We start from the raw sequence: 17265 nt of genomic DNA, 5'->3' as shown, positions 1-17265 counted from the left end.
CTATAGGTTGCTTTGGGTAGTAGAGTCATTTTCACAGTATTGATTCCTCCAGTCCAAGAACATGGTGTGTCTTTCCATATGTTTGTGTCATCTTTTATTTCTTTCATAAGTACCTTACAATTTTCTGAGTATAGGTCTTTTGCCTCCTTGGACAGGTTTATTCCTAAGCATTTTATTCTTTTTGATGTATACCTGAAACTAACTCAACACTATAAATCAACTATATTCTAAAAAAAAAAAAATTTTAATGAACAATAAAAAAGAAAGAAACAGACTCATAAACATAGAAATCAAGCTTATGATTACCAAAGGGGAAAGGGGTCAAAAAGAGATAAATTAGAAATTTGGGATTATCAGATACAAATCTGCTATCTATAAAATAAATAAGCAGCAGATTTACTATAAAGCATAGGGAACTGTATTCAATGTCTTATAATAACCTATAATGGAAAATAATCTGAAATACATGTGTGTATATAGGTATACGGAGAAGGAAATGACAGCCCACTCCAGTGTTCTTGCCTGGAGAATCCCAGGGACGGGGGAGCCTGGTGGGCTGCTGTCTATGGGGTCGCACAGAGTCGGACACGACTGAAGTGACTTAGCAGCAGCAGCAGCAGCAGCATATAGGTATACACACACACACACATATATATACACATCCTAGAATCACTTTGCTGTACACCTGAAACTAACACAACACTGTAAGTCAATTACACTACAATAAAAAAATAAAAAAGAGGTAAGGAGAGCGATAATGGAGTTTATAATAAATGTTGAGACCTTTAGCATACAGTAGGCAGGGCAGAAAAGGGTGGGAAATCAGGTGAAATTAGGCAACGTACAGAGCATTTTGGCATCAGAGACCAGGACTTGCCTGGCCTGGATGAAAACACCTGGGGTGCTGGATGCCTATGAGTGCCGAGATAAGTGGACTTGCAAGTCATGGTGCGGAACTTTAAACAAACTTACACCAACTCTGACTCCAGCCTTTCTAAGAATACTTGCTCAATGACTGAGTAGGGAGAGGTGGAAGAGGACTACTGTGGAAGGACGGCTGGTTTTCACCAAAAGCAGGTATAATAGAACCTTTTACTGTAAAAACAGACCTAACTCCTTAGTAAATTTGGTTGATCTAAGGTTCTAATGCTGTCCTGAGGCCTGGGACCTGAGCTGCTTAGGGCTGGAGTAAAGTGAAGTCGCTCAGTCGTGTCCGACTCTTTGTGACCCCATGGACTGTAGCCTACCAGGCTCCTCCGTCCATGGGATTCTCCAGGCAAGAGCACTGGAGTGGGTTGCCATTTCCTTCTCCAGGGGTAAAGCTCCAGACAAATGTGTGTGTGTGTACGTGGTTAGGGAGGGGTGCATGATGGAGGAAAAGGTGCTTCTGAAGCATCTTCCATGTGCCTGTCGAGAGACAGATTCTCAGTACAGAACACAGCAGTGGCCTTTGGTGAAAGAGCTGTAATATTTGATGAAGTCGGGGGAGGTCCCTAATACTGTTCTTTCTTAACATTGTTGTTGTTGTTGCTGTTCAGTTGCTAAGTTATGTCTGACTCTTTGAGACCCCATGGAAGGCAGCATGCCAGGCTTCCCTGCCCTTCACCATCTCCTGGAGTTTGTTCAAACTCATGTCCATTGAGTCTATGATGCCAGCCACCCATGTCATCCTCTGTCACCCCCTTCTCCTCTTAAGATTAGCGTGCTTAAAGAAACTCTGGGGGAACCTGAGCAGCAGGGAATGAATGAATAGCTGTCCTCACCAGCAGCAAACCAACTGCTGCCAGGCTGTGTGCAGGCATGCAGTGTGGACGCCCATAAGCCCAGCTCCTAGTATCTTCAACCTCGTCTCTGAACATCCACTTCTAGTTCTTGCTCTAACAACACCTGGCTATTGCGGAGTGTTACTTCCCTTACAGGTCTTATGGCCCACATCTCTCACACAAAAATAGAATGCAAGCTGCACCAGTGGCATGACAATGTGGATTATGGAGAATTTAATTATGAACTTCAAGGTGAAGGATTTGCCATCGTTTTATTCTTCTGTTTTAGAAAGCTTTCTTTTCCTAATACATGTTGGCCAGAATACTTGGAGAAGTGACATCTATCTGCTGATTATCCATTTGAGAGCTTTCCTTAGCTTGTTTCACATTATGTCAACAAAATAATGCTAACCTAATAAAGCAGCCAAGGGCTTCCCAGGTGGTAAAGAATCCGCCCACAAATGCAGGAGGCACAGGTTCGATCCCTGGGTGGCGAAGGTCATCTGAAGAAGAAAATGGCAATCTATTCCATTCTCGCCTGGGAAACCCCATGGCAAGGAGCCTGGTGGGCTACAAAGTCCATGGAGTCACAAAAGAATTGGACACAACTAAACAACAACGGTAAAGCAATAAAGCCACAACCCGAGAAGCTGTTATTATCTATCTCTGTCCGGAGGGTCTCACAGATGCGGCCATCTCTGTATCTGGCCTGAATGTGACCGTCTAAATCATGACCGTTAGTTTTTCCTACAAGATGCCTTCATAGAGAGTAGGTAGTAAGCATAATGAAGATGATTTTCAAAATCAGTGGATATATAAGGCGGTGGCACAGCTTTGCTAACAGCTAAATCAAGAGTAGTGCACGCAGAAATGCACTCGTACCTGCACTATGGAGGGCTTTGTTTATAGATGTTAAAATTCATAGTAAAAGCAAAGGTAAGTGAACTGGATGAATCTATTGAAAATATTAATAAACACTCCATTAAGTAAATAAGGATGAAAGCAAACTTTGCTCTTCTAGGGTTACAGCTTTACATGTGCATCTAATAGCTGTTCAAGTTATTTAGGACTTATAGTCTCAAACTTGAAATTATTAAGGGGGAAAGTGCACCTCTAAGAACAGTGAGCCTGAAACAACAAAGGAACGAACCCTGTGGACGATTTCTCTGCGGGCAGGAGCTGCTGATGGCCCCATATGCTTGCTTCATCGCTTCACAGATATAGGAAGCTTTCCGTGTTACATGTTCAGCCCTACGTGTCTATTTTAGTTGGATTTGGGTAGAATGACAGGATTTAACTTTTAAGGAGAAGTGAACACTTCATTTTTAGCAACACTGTGTTGGAGGCAGATGAACCTGATCACGAGGGGCCCCGTGTGAAGCCACTCTGCCAGGTGGCTCTCATCGGGGTGTTCATTGTTGAGAACCCCGCTATTTCTGCCTGAGGTTTGAAGCCAGGACTTCGCAGGATTCCCTGCTGCACGGCTCAGTTCTTCCCATGCACAGAGCAGATGGGTGAGGCAGAAGAAGAGCCCCACCTCGGAGGCACCAAAGACGCATTCCAGAGACCAGCGATGGAGGAAACGCTAATTGGAGGTGGCGAGTGAAAGTCAGAGCTGAAAATTGGACTTGGCTTATGAGCCGTTGGGAAACTTGTTAGAGGTTTTATCACCACATTTTGATAAACAGAAACAAAATGTTCACATTAAAAACATGAGTCAATTGTTTCCAATTTAGCTTAGAACACAGTGCTTCAAGGGTAAGCACAGGGGTCACAACATCCTTTCTTAATGTTTAGAAGTAACTCGACCATTTGTATTAAAATACTACCAAGTCATCTGGATTCTTGGAATTTCCACTAAATTCTATCTGACATAAATAGCAGACATAGGTCTTCTTCCCTGATTTCTCTGGCTGTACCTTCTTACGGCTTCACTGTGGCAATTACCGTATTGTCTTATATTCTTGTGCCTCTTTTACCTCCTGCTCTTTCACTTTCTTTTGGGAGGAGACCGTGTATTTTCATCATTATATCCCTAGAACTGAGTCCAGTGCCCCAAAGTCAAAAGTTAAAACATGACAGAAAGAAGCAGCCAACATTCCTTCTAGCAGCGGTCAAGGATGGTCATACAAAATAAAGATAATTTATAGTTTTGGACTAAACTGAACAGTGTTTTTCAGCTACAGGCCTTCCCCAATTATGGATTTATTTAGTTTACCATTAAAATTATCTATGTGGGTTTAAGTAAACAGACTTTAAATCAAGTCTTCACCCACCATTCTCATTACAAGTTGAGCATTGCCTCTATAGGCACAGAATGGCTATGGTGGCATGTGAGGAAATTTTGCCAAAGAATATGTTTAATGGTTTTGAGACAATTAGGGAAGAGGAAAGACTCTGCATGCAATGCAGGAGATCCAGGTTTGATCTCTGGGTCGGGAAGATTCCCTGGAGAAGGGGATAGCTACCTACTCTATTCTTGCCTGGAGAATCCCAGGGACAGAGGTGCCTGGCGGGTTATTGGGTCGCACAGAGTTGGACACGACTGACGACTAAGCACCAAGCACGCTCCTTTTGCCCATGCCTTCTCTATTTCCCATTCCCATGGCTTGGAGCTCTCTTTATTTCTGTCTCTCTGGGAATCTCAGTTAATTTCTACTCTGATATATTTCACTTTTTTCATTATAGAAAGTTAGAAATTGCATTAAATATGCAACCACGACTATTTGCAACCACGACTATTTTCCATGTGGAACGTAACTGTACACGGAGTAAACAGCAAGAGATACGTCCTTAATTATAATTGTAAAACCGGAAAAAGCTTGTAGCTATATTTAACAACTCTAATGGTTTCTTTGAATGGAGGTCTGTCATTAAATGTATTATTCACAATTACACTTTTCATCATGATGGAAATTTAATCTAACAAGTGATAGAACTGCAAACGTGTATAGCTTGCAAAAAGTAAACTGTGTCATTTATATCATCAGCAGAGATCAATGGGAGCCCCAGTGGCACCGGATGTACCAAGCAGACCAAAATAACACTGCCATGACTCTGAAATCTAACTGGTCATTGGGCCTGCAGAGCCCACAGAAGTAGACTACGACCTGTTTGTCAAAACAAAAAAGCTGACTGCCTGATAAAATTTTAAAAATTCAAATAAGACTAATAGTTTCCTAACATAATGTCCAAAATGTCCTAGATACAACTGAGAAATCACCCATCATACCAAGAATCAGGAAAACCACAACTTGAGTGAGAAAAGAAAGTGAACTGATGTCATCAACTCAGTCTGAGCTGAATCATATTTTTAAACTATCTGACAAAGATTTAAAGTACCATCATAAAATGATTTAATAAGCAATTACAAATTCTCTTGAGTAAAAGGAAAAATAGACAATATCAGCAAAGAATTAGATGATAAGATGTGGAAATTATAAAACTGGAAAATAAAATAGGAGAAACAATCAGTTCTCTGGATGGGCACAATAGTGGAGAGGAGATGAAAGAGAATAAAATCTGTGAATTTTGAGGACAGATCAATAAAATTTACCTATTCTAAACAAAAAAGAGGGAAAAATTAACAGAACTCAGGAATCTGTGGAAAAATAGGAAAAGACACAAAGTTTACATTATCAGAGTTGCAGGAGAAGAAAAGGAGACTAGGGCTGAAAGAGCAATAAAAGAAAAACTTGGCTAAAGACATCCTAAATTTGGCAAAAGACATAAATCCACACATTTGAAAAGTTGAGTGAATTTCAAATTGGGAAAAAAAAATAGACACAGAGATACATTCATAAATAAAATTCTGAAAATGAAAGATAGAGTTGAAGGTGTTATCACTCCATACTTGTTCTCTGCAAGGAGTCAGAGAAAGGATGCGCTACCTACAGGGGGCCATGAATTTCAATGAGAGTGGATTTCTTACTTGAAAAATAGAGTGCAGAAGGAAGAGATGTATATTTTTTCAAATGCTTAAAGAAAAGAATTGTCAACCGTGACTTCTATATTCAACAAACTATCTTTCAGGAATAAATGGGCAATAAAGACTTTGTCAAATAAAAACTAAAAGAATTGTCACTAGCACATCAACTCTTAAAGAAAAGCTAAAGGAAGTTCTGTGAACAGGAAGGAACGAGTAGCGTAAGAATCTTGAGGCAAAAGGCAGAAAGAAAGAACAATGGAGTGGGCAGGTAAACAGAACAGAACACCCTTCTTTTCATAAACTTTCTAAATTATATGTAATGACTAAAATAAGATTTAGGATACCATCTTATCCTCAAGACAATGATACTTTAAAGTGGGGAAGATAAAGAGACCTAAATGGAAAAAGAGCTTTACTCTGCTTCACCCAAAATTGTAAAATGTTAATACCAATAGGCTATGAATTACATGTGTACATTGTAATAGGCAGAAGAACCATATTGTGCATATGAAAAAATACACAATACATCCAAAATACTAGAACTAAATCAAGATGAAAACCTTAAAAAATGGTCAAGTATCCCATAGAAAGGTAAGAAAAGAGAAACAAAGAAATCAAAGAGAAAACAAATAATAAAATGGCAGAGTTTACCCCAACCACATCAATAATTACGTACAGGTGGATAGTCTAAATATATCAACTAAAAAGCAGAGATTGACAAACAGTTTTTAAAAAGCATGATGCAATATGCTTTTTTATTATGACATTTAAAAGAAACTCACTTCAAATTAAACAACAAAGAGTTAAAGTATAAGGATGGAAAAAGGCATACTGTATAAACATTAATATTTTTAAAAGGCAGGAGCATGATTGTTCATGTAGAAAATATGAAAGAACTGAAAAAAAAATCCTAGAACTAATAAATGATTATAGCACAGTATCTGAGCACAAGGTTAATATATAAAAGTCAAAAGTCAATTGCTTTCCTACATAACAGCAGTGAACACATGGAACTTGAAATTAACAACACAGTACCATTTATAGGGGCACTCCAAAAATGAAATACTTAGGTATAAATCTAACAAAATATGTATAAGAGACATTTAACAAATTATGTATAAGACTGATATGAGTCAGCCTACAAAGGGGCTTCCCAGGTGGCTCAGTGGTAAAGAATCTGCCTGTTAATGCAGGCGAGGAGAGTTTGATCCCTGGGTTGGGAAGATCCCCTGGAGAAGGGAAATGGCATCCCACTCCAGTGCTCTTGCCTGGGAAATGTCATGGACAGGGAAGCCTGGCAGGCTATGGTCTGTGGGGTCGCCAAGAGTCGGACAGGACTGAGCGACTAAACACACAGGTGACCCTGAATCAGCCTCTGAAGGACAGTGGGCTCTGAGAGCCCTCTCTGGGAGTCGCGTGAGTGGAAAACGCGCAATTTCATGAAGCCCTACTTGGGGCAGCCTAGGACTTCTTCACTCATGAAGTCATTCTCAGCTGGTCCTCAAAAATCAAGGCCAACACCCTTTCCTGGGGCATTTTATTGCCTCTCTTGTTCGGATCTGCAAATACATTGGTCAGCCATGTTCTTTCATCTGATGAGGCAACATTAGCAGAGGCCTCTGACTTGGATAGACCTCCCTATAACCTTACACCCAAGAAAAAACATTTATAACTCCCTTACCTTGTTTCAAGAGGAACTTACAGTGGTTAACAAAATCACTTACACTACACCAAGATCATACAATTCAGAAAATACAAGAATATAAGGTAACTAAGAAAAGAAACAGAACAAGAAGTTGTTCGGTAAGAAACAGAACAGGAAATTTAAATAATCCCAGGGGTGGGGTAAATACAGAAATGTATTATAGAAAAACTTATATGCTTGTAGAACCCACTTTTACCTATAAGATTTCCAGCATCTTATATTGTTGGGAAATGGGATGTATTGCAAGATTTAGTTCATGCTTTTTTTCATTTATCAAGATTTATTTGCACACCTTTTACTAAGAGGAAAAGCATGCAAGCCAGAAGCTGTTGAGGAAGAACTGTCCTGCTCCTGACATTGACACTGGCGAGACTTTTATCCTACGTGTTTTCGCAGAGGGGACAGTGAATCGGGACCTTCTCTACAGCAACTTTATAGCAAACACTGCCAAGAATCAAAGGTCATTGCACATAAAAACTGAGACACTAAAAGAAAGGGAATACTAAGTGTAAATAGACCCATCCCCTTATTTTTCTTATTCCTTATTTACTTTTCTCAGAAACCCCCAACAGCAGCTGAAATATTGCCCTCAGATATCACTGGATCTATTGAGAGACAGATAAGGTAGAAATCTAGGTTGCAATTAGTTTTCTCAGTGGTATCTATGCAACTGTAGGTAATTGCTGCTGCTGCTGCTAAGTCGCTTCAGTCGTGTCCGACTCTGGGTTGCAGAGTCTGCCATCTATGCAACCCCATAGATGGCAGCCCACCAGGCTCCCCCATCCCTGGGATTCTCAAGGCAAGAACACTGGAGTGGGTTCCCATTGTCTTCTCCAGGTAATTGCTACTCATCATCAAATACAGGACTGTTTCCAAACTTCTGAAAAGTTTCAGAAACGGGAACAGACACAAACACAACCATTCATGCAAATTTCCACTGGGTTTAGAGTAAGGATATAATAGAATAAGACAGAGTCCTTTAAATTTGATAACAGGGAACAACTTTCACTATAGAATAGTTGATTACTTGAGACCAGATCATTGTTCTCAGTGTAAACATAAATACACTAACTTCTTAAGCAAACTTGAATAACATAAAATGTAACATCATTATAAAATTTAATGACACAAAAATTCTAAAATTTTCTGTCTCTAAGGTGAAGAGCTTGAGTTGGCTTCTAATTCCCCAGTGTAAAGTATACAAGTATTTCCCCTCTCGTACGCCTCTTCTACCCCTGTTTTTAACATTTTCCTCATGATTTGAGGAATTACCACAGGTGAAATGAGGTATTTTCCAGGCCCACAAGGGGGACCCTTTGCACCAGGGCACAGAGGTTACACAGCACCGCTCTCTGGGTGAATGCATGACCTGCTGGCAAATGCTAGAAAGGCGAAGTGTCTCTCCGGCGCCGGGCCTTACCTGTGAGTCCGGGTGGACAGATGCAGACGTAACGGGAGGCTTCGGGGCGGCGGGATGCAGACAGCAGCCGGGCCAGGCGCTCACGCCCCGTCTCCGAGGACAGCTCCACGCACCGCCCGCCGGCCTGGCAGGGGCCGCTCCAGCATCCATCGAGGTCGGTCTCACACTGCGCGCCCGTGTATCCTGCAGGATAAACGGCCAGAGAGGCTGCGGGCTCAGAGCACCTCAGCCACGGATCACGCTCCAGACTGGGGGCTGGCCACCGCGTGGCCCCAGGTAACAGGTGCTGGGCCCCCCTTGAGGAGCCGGTAAGGGGATCTGATAAAGGGGGCTTCCGCGAACGTTAAGAGCAACAGTGGAGTCACTTCCATAGAACCACCAGATACTTAGCAAAGATGGATGAAGAAGGGGCTTCAGGATCATCTTGACTTAACCTGGAAGTTTTAACTACTCTCCAATTCTTCAAACATTCCAACTTTTGAATGCTAAGCAAGAAAAAAAAGATATATTTTTCCAGAGTATAGATGTAAAGTCAGCAGACTGCAGGTGGGTGCTCGTGGTAAAGAACTCACCTGCCAATACAGGAGATGTAAAAGAAGTGGGTTCAAACCCTGGGTTGGGAAGATCCCCTGGAGGAGGAGATGGCAACCCACTCCAGGATCCTTGCCTGGAGAATCCCACGGGCAGAGGAGCCTGGCAGGCTCAGCACTTCAGAGTCAGACAGGATGGAAACAACTTAGCACATACCACACACTCAGCAGAAAGCACGTAGCCAAGCCTAAATTCTTCTCTTAAACCTCGAAGCAGAGGTAAATGATTTCCTTACACACCGTGAGACAGAAGAAAAAACTATTTTGTATTTGAATGGATTTAGCTGGGTCATTTTACTAGGGACAAGAATAAAAACAATAAAACATGAAGTATTTAGTATTTAATAAAATATTTGGATATTAAATATAAAAGAAAGTCCCTGCCAGAACTATTTTCTGTGGTTTTACCGACATATGCACCTGTTAAAACCACACATGTGTCTATTTATTGTGTGTGTTAACGTAACTGGAACTGTACTCACTGCACGCATCCTTCAGTACGGCCTGGTTTCTTTACTCTCGTGCACAGTCTATCCATGTTAGAAATATACAGCTAACTCATAATTTTTAACTATTGCCAAGTAGTACATAACATAGATGTGTATAATTTGACCATTCCATTCCCTTAGGGGGTTTATATACATTTTTGCTATTACAATATTGCATTGAATAACATCATATACGTGGCTTGTGCAAGTGTCTGAGCGCAACACTGAGGTCTATGCTAGGAGTGGGATTCTGGGTTATAGGTTACGGGCATTTCAAATTTTAATAGATCCTGGTAACGACCTCTAGAGAAACTGTAGAGATTGTTACATGTCTACTGGCACAGGATAAGAGTGTGTGTGGTCCAGACCCTTGTCAGCACTTGCCAAACCAAGCAAAAATTTTTTACCAGTTGGCTAGATAAAAAATCATACCTTATCATTGTTTGCTTTACATTTTCCCCAGATATTATTGAATTTAATATTTTTGAATTTTTTAATCATTTCATATCTTTTTCTATTAGGTTGTTCTTCTTACCGATTTCGACTATTTACATACTATGTATGGTGCTAGCCCAAAAATGTAAAGCTAGTTAAGTGCTAACATAATGCTGAGGAGTGTGTCCAGGATCACACCAGCTGTTTTGTGAGATGATGAAAGAGATGTCCGAAGTTCCTATAGGAACACAATCTGACTTATAATACAAATGACTTCACCTACAGATCTTTGCAATGTCACTTAACTGCTGAGAAATATGTTCTTAAAGTAAAATTGCAATCCAAGTGGTAAAGGTTATAAATCCAATCATGGTCTTTCTTTACTTTGAAACCATTCAAAGGCTTCACTTTTCACACATAATAAAGTTCAAAATCCTTAACCTGGCCAGCGCTTTATTATCTGGCCCCATTCCCAAATCTGTTCCTGTCCCTAGAATGCTTGCTGTCCCAGAGCCTTTAGAATACCGTTCCCTCCCCTAGAAAACCCTCCTCCAAGACTGTGCTTGCATAACTCTTATGTATTCAGACTCGATCTTTTATTACTTTCTCAGAATGTCATTTCTTCACGGACAGATCTAAATAAGAACCTTTTTCTCTCACATACCCAATTCTTTCCTTTCATTGTCTTACAAAGATTGGTCTTATGTGCTTATTTTTGGAGGTATCTTTTAAAATTCATTTATGCATATAGTTTTCACTTGATTGCTCAGACAGTAAAGAATCTGCCTGCAATGCAGGAGGCTCGGGTTCCAGCCCTGGGTCAGGAAGATCCCCTGAAGAAGGGAATGTCAACCCACTCTGGTATTCTTGCCTAGAAATCCCACAGACAGAGGAGCCTAGCGGGCTGCAGTCCATGGGGTCACAGAAGGGCCGGACATGACTGAGCGACTGAACGGATGACACAGCTTATTCACTTATTTATGTAGCTGTCTCCCTCAACAGACTGTGAGCTCCGTAAAAGCAGAGACTGTGTTTTTTAATTCACCATGCTAGGACTGAGCAACACCTGAGTACTAGGCCTTCAGTCAACTCCTGGATGAGATTCAAACAGAACTAATCAACAATTTAGATGATAATCCTCGCTTAGCAAATAAACTAGAGAGTTGATGAACTCTTAATGAGCAAATAATGAGAACATGATATGAATGCTCATCTTGTAATTTTAATAAAAACCTATATGGGGTCCCATGTCAAGTCATAACCGCAACACAAATTCTGCTGCTCGTCCGTATAATACTTTTGTCATGTTTGACTCCTGGGGTCTTCATCAACCTTCTCAAGAAGAAACTGAGAGTTGAAAAGGAAACTGGAAGCTCATGTCAGATGAGGGTCCCACAATGCTTTGTCATGACCCTCCCCACCCCTAGAACCCTTAGTCTCTTAAGCCTGAATGTTTACTTTTTAAGCGTTTTTATTTCATACTTAAGGATCTACACATATTCACTAAATAATGGTTTTTATAAACATCTTGTGCTGCAATTGACTTAGTGAAGTTCTATTTTCAATTTTCTTCTCATTCTAAGTTTGAAGACTTATGCACAGCCCAGGTTAGGAAGTAATTTAGTACTTTCATAAATCCTTTTTTGCTTTCTGGCTCGTGCATTGTCTTTATTTTTAACCTGAACATTAGGAAGGTTCTGATTTATGGTATTACGGGTCCCATCCCTACCACTGGGCCCTGTGGGGATTCTATTTGCTGTTCCTTTTAACCAGATGTATAAATAGATTCTTTCAGTCAAGGCTACATTCAATAGTTCTAACAAGTTTTCCTATAAAACTCTGTACAAAGAAACAATATGATGCTGAGTCAAGACCCCAGGGTTCTTAAATTACATGTTTTAAGAAAAAAAAACAACAACAATCTTTTCTGGGTAATAGGAAAACTTTTAAGATAAGCATTTAAGGTAACTGACACTTGTGATTAATTACCCCTGAAACGAGGGCCCTGGGCAATTACAGAGCTGTATTCTTGTCATTGCACTCAGTGGCAGGCATCTCATGATCCAAAGGAACGGTCTACCATTCTTACATATAGAGTAGCTTGTGGTGTTAAACCTTCTCTTTACATATAACTGTGAGAACTGGGTACAAAGACATTGTGAGTTTTCTCTCTAGGCAAAATCAACATCCATCCAGTGATCCAAGAGAGAAACTCAGAAGCAGAACTGTCCTAAATTGGCGCTTCTTTCCCAATCCCCACGTCATTTCCACCTCCTAAAGGGCTCCCGTGGCCGTCCATACGCTCACATCCACCCTCGCCACTGGCATCTTTGTTCCGGTCCGTGACTTAGCTCTTATTTAAATCACTGCATAAGTCTCACGGGATCCCCTGCAATTAGCCTTATTTCTCTCCATCACTCTTCCACTGAAGTGCCAGGGAGCTCTTCGCAAATTAACAGGTCAGACTGCCCCACGGTTTGCAGGGTGGACATCGTGATCTGGCTTCAGCCTTATCTTGCTCCTCAGCCCACCCCTCTACCCCCGGTCCTGCATAGCCCAGCATTTTGAAGAGTCCCTCCAGGCCCCACAGTTGGACGGGCTCTTTTCTCTGTGCTCCTGCTGCCCTTTCGTCTTTCCCTTTTCTTTTTTCCTCTCTTCTATCTTTAAACAAGCAATGAGCTACCACCTGCCGGCCTTAGGGTCTAGAATGGCCCATCTCCTAATTCCAGGGTGTCGGGTTGACATTTATCGACTTGCTGTGATCTAGGCTGAGCTGGGGCTCCTCCTGTATTGCTGAACTTCACTCCACAATGACACGATGAGGCGGATATTATCATCATCTCTGCTTCATCTGTCGATGAGGAAACCGAGGCTCAGAGCAGAGACGTGGCCAAAGTCACACAGCTCGTGGGTACATTTCTGGGATGTGCTTAGTGGTCTTTCAAATTTTCTAAAATGCTGCCTCCTCAGGCGGTCGCTAAACATTTTCTCCCCTTCTTCCCTTTTATGGAATTTATTAGAGAATCTTGTGAAAGTGTTAGTTGCTCAGTCATGTCTAACTCTTTGCAACCCCATGGACTGTAGCCTGCTAGGCTCCTCTGTCCATGGAATTGTCCAGGCAAGAATCCTGGAGGGAGTTGTCATTCCCTTCTCCAGGGGATCTTCTCAACCCAGGGATTGAACCCGGGTCTCCTGCATTGTAGGCAAATTCTTTACTGTCTGAGCCACCCAAAATTGTACTGTATGCAGTTTTTTCATACTGTATTCCTGCTAGAATTTAAGCTCCTTGGAAGGAGGAACTGTGTCTTTGTGATCCCCTAATCCTTCATATTGGAGAAGGAAATGGCAACCCACTCCAGTGTTCTTGCCTGGAGAATCCTAGGGATGGGGGAGCCTGGTGGGCTGCCGTCTGTGGGGTCGCACAGAGTAGGAGACAACTGAAGCGACTTAGCAGCAGCAGCAGCAGCAGTCCTTCATATATATAGTTGGCAGTGAAATCTTAGTGGCTCGAATGAGTGGGACTCATACTGGTCTTTTTTAGGCAGCTCTCCTTTGCTGCCTGACTCCACTACAAACCCTTCAGAACAGCAGGACCCAACTTTTTTGGAACCAGGGACTGCCTTCGTGGGAGACAATTTTTCCGTGAACTGGACAGGGGTGGGGAGGTGGTTTCAGGATGATCTGAGCTCATTACATTTATTGTACACTTTATTTCTATTATTATTATATCAGCTCACCTCAAATCATCAGGCATTAGATCCCAGAGGTTGGGGACCCCTATTTTAGAGCACAGAAACCATCTGTCATATACAATTTCCACCTCCTGGTGTAGAACCTGAAATGTAGTAATAATAGTTGCTTTTTTTTTTTTTTTAGTACTTAATACATGCCAGGTTCCATTTTTATAATTTTACCCCTCACAACAATACTATAAATAGCTTTTGTACCCTTTATTTGTGGATGAGAAATGTAAGAATTAAGGGGTAATTCGCCCTAGTTTACTCAGTTAACAAATGGTGGGCTCGTCCTGCTCCCAAGCTGTCCACTCCACCCCCTGCTTCTGGACTGAGGTCCTGTTCAGACTGTTGACTGAATGTTGAGGGTTGGCTGATGACAAGAATGTGGAATGACACATTTTGGAAAAAAATTCAGTGTTGGAGGTGACTTGTTGATTCAAGTGTTACAAATTGTTTCCTAGCGACCAGGACCAATGGCCAAAGGATAACAAATACGTCCTCTTCATTATCTGGAAGTGGGGAGACACATGAGGTACACAGAGCTCTGAGCCACAGGCGAATTCCCAACTTTCTTTTATACTTTAAGTTTGTCTGGTTTTTACCAAAGCATGTAAAATGTTCCTCAGGCAATGAGATGCCTTTTGATCAGAAGCTGCTATTGACTGGACTGACCCCAGTCTTCATGCCTCCCCCCAACTACAGGGCCTCCCTTTCCTTAGATAATGACATGAGTGGGGAGGTGGGGTACGTGGTCAGTAAGCTTAGATTTTAAATAATCGCAAGCTTATTGGTTGTTTTCCAATGGCTCAAGAAAGAAGAGAGGCGAAATGCACTTTCATTTCTAGCAATAAAATCCTAGTAAGAGGTTGAAGTATGTCAAGCAGCTTATTTTTTGCCAAAATTAACATCAATATTTATGAGTGGCTTGTTAATTCAAGTGTCACATACTCTTTCCTATCACCTCTACGCTCAAGTCCAATTATCTTTTAAAGTGTGATTTTAAATTAGGGTTTATGTATGTGTAACTTATATTGTCTTTTACATTATAAAAGGTGAGCAGAATACTTTAATTTCTGAAAAATCATTCTATACTCTCTATGGGGACAATCAACCATCACACTGATTGACTCTATGAATTACAACACAAGCACTTAGGATTTTAACAGAGTTTCTTGGGTTTTAGTATGTTCTAGGTGCCAAAGAAAACATCTTGGAGGACAAGGAAGCATCTTCCAGTGAATTTTACTCCACGAAAACCATGCTGAAATCAACCCTTCCATTGATGATTTTTCTCCTCTGCGTTTCTTCTAGAAGATTCTGATGATTGGACACCTTGGTAATCTAGTTCAGATAATGCATAGTGTAGCAATAGATATGTTTGAGCACTGAAGAACACAATTAAATCAAACAATGATAACTAGAAGAAAGAGTTGGTTTTAAACCTCCGGCAACAATTTCCTTTTGCCATAAGCTATTTGTTTCTATTCTACGCAAAAGAAAAAAAAAAAAAAAAAAAAAACCAGTGGAAGGAGTCCGGTCACTCACCGGGCCGGCAGCGGCAGGTGTAGCGGTCAGCACTGTCCTCGCAGGTGGCGTTGTTGTGGCAGGGCTCTGACCAACACGGGGGCAGCAGGGTCTCACAGCGTGTCCCCGTGAACCCACTACCTGCGCAGGTACAGCTGTACCTGGGGAGCAAAATGAAGTCGGGACATCAGCCCTTGCTCATGGGGGACGCCGTATCCTTGCCCTGTCTCTCCGCCTGTCCATCAGCGTGGGCTTAATACCTACCAGAAGCATATGCTTGCAGGCTTCGAGAGATGATCCCTCAAGGTTTTTAGTGAAAGCAAGTGTGTTAAGGACAGCTAAGGAGACTTGCTTATCCCACACAAATGTTTTATGGAGAGCCAAGGAGACCCTGGAGAGCTAAGGAGACTTACCCCCAAGCAAGTGTTCAGTCACAATTACTTGAAAACCATGATTGTTTATACTTTTGTTTCCTCACCCATAAATTGAAGGTAATAGTACCTTTGTCACAGAGTCATTGGGATAATTAAATGTGTATATGAAGAATGATCATAGCATGTCAAAGGGCAGAAAATACTGAATAAAACTACTGATTTGTATGAAATAGAGTAGTTAATATTTGTGAGGCAGTAGAGAATGATTTATACCATCAAGGCAGTTTTTTATATAAAGAATCCAGTAATAAGGTCCCTAGTGAAATAATAAATTATGGAAAAAAGGAAAGCGACTCATTATATAAATTGTGACTTATGTTTCCTTATTTCTAGATTACAAGAATATTTTGGTCATGTTATTTATAATGATTCGTCGATTGAATGGGATTATCTGACAGACCTAAAATACGAATCTGACCGGGAGAGTTGTTCACTTTATTTCACTTTAGATGGCCTCTCCTTGAGGATCCAGAATTGAAAAATCATAGGCTTACACACCCAGCTTAGATAAAATAAGTGTCTAGCGGGAGGACACCTATGATTTAATAAAGAGTAACAGTCCTGTTCACCCTGGCTATATGTCTATTTACCACCAATGCAGACATTAAGATTTCACTAAGGAAAATGAAATACTAGCAAATATAAGTGACTATAATTTTTATACATAATTTTCCTAGCTAGAAATCCTCTATGCACTATTTCATTTCTTTGATTAAAAAAATGCCTACTGCAAATCTAAATACCATGTGTGAGACATTGAAGACCAGAGCCCTGAGGTCAAGCCTGGCTAGTGCACCTCAGTTCATAGACTCAGTCTCATTTACATCTTCCTTTGTCTGCAGGAACCTTCCAGGGGGCATAGTTTTTGCCTTTCCCACAAATCTCATAGCAAATGCGTTAATTATTTTGGTGGGAAAACAAAGTTGGGTCATATTTGCTGAACTTGACATGATCTCAAAATTTAGGTATTTTGAGAGAGCTCTGGATACAGTAGAAAAAGTATTTACAGCACGTACTCTGGTGAAAGAGGAAAGCTAGCAGGAAGCAGGTTTAGCCTTGTTCTGTTTGTGTTTCCAAAGGCATCAAAGGGCTTCCCAGGTGGCACTAGTGGTAAAGAACCTGTCTGCCAATGCCGCAGACAAAAGAGACATGGGTTCGATCCCTGGGTCAGGAAGATCCCCTGGAGGAGGGCATGGCAACTCGCTCCAGTATTCTTGCCTGGAGAATCCCATGGACAGAGG

The 17265-nt window shown here is 41.3% G+C and overlaps 1 protein-coding gene across 1 annotated transcript in view; it reads right to left on the bottom strand.

The window, feature by feature from the left end:
- The window catches only part of CRB1 (crumbs cell polarity complex component 1), a 222340-nt gene that overhangs the window by 117463 nt on the left and 87612 nt on the right, over window positions 1–17265 (bottom strand). The window contains exons 5-6 of the mRNA XM_055583137.1: window positions 15612–15751; window positions 8817–8999 (exon numbers count right to left, since the gene is read on the bottom strand). Coding sequence (XP_055439112.1) covers window positions 8817–8999; window positions 15612–15751 — 323 coding nt within the window. The remainder of the gene's footprint in view (window positions 1–8816; window positions 9000–15611; window positions 15752–17265) is intronic.

The sequence above is a fragment of the Bubalus kerabau genome, chromosome 5, assembly GCF_029407905.1.
Source record: "Bubalus kerabau isolate K-KA32 ecotype Philippines breed swamp buffalo chromosome 5, PCC_UOA_SB_1v2, whole genome shotgun sequence".
NCBI lineage: Eukaryota > Metazoa > Chordata > Mammalia > Artiodactyla > Bovidae > Bubalus > Bubalus kerabau.
Note: the sequence above shows the minus strand (reverse complement) of the source record. Positions and strands in the feature narration are given on the sequence as shown.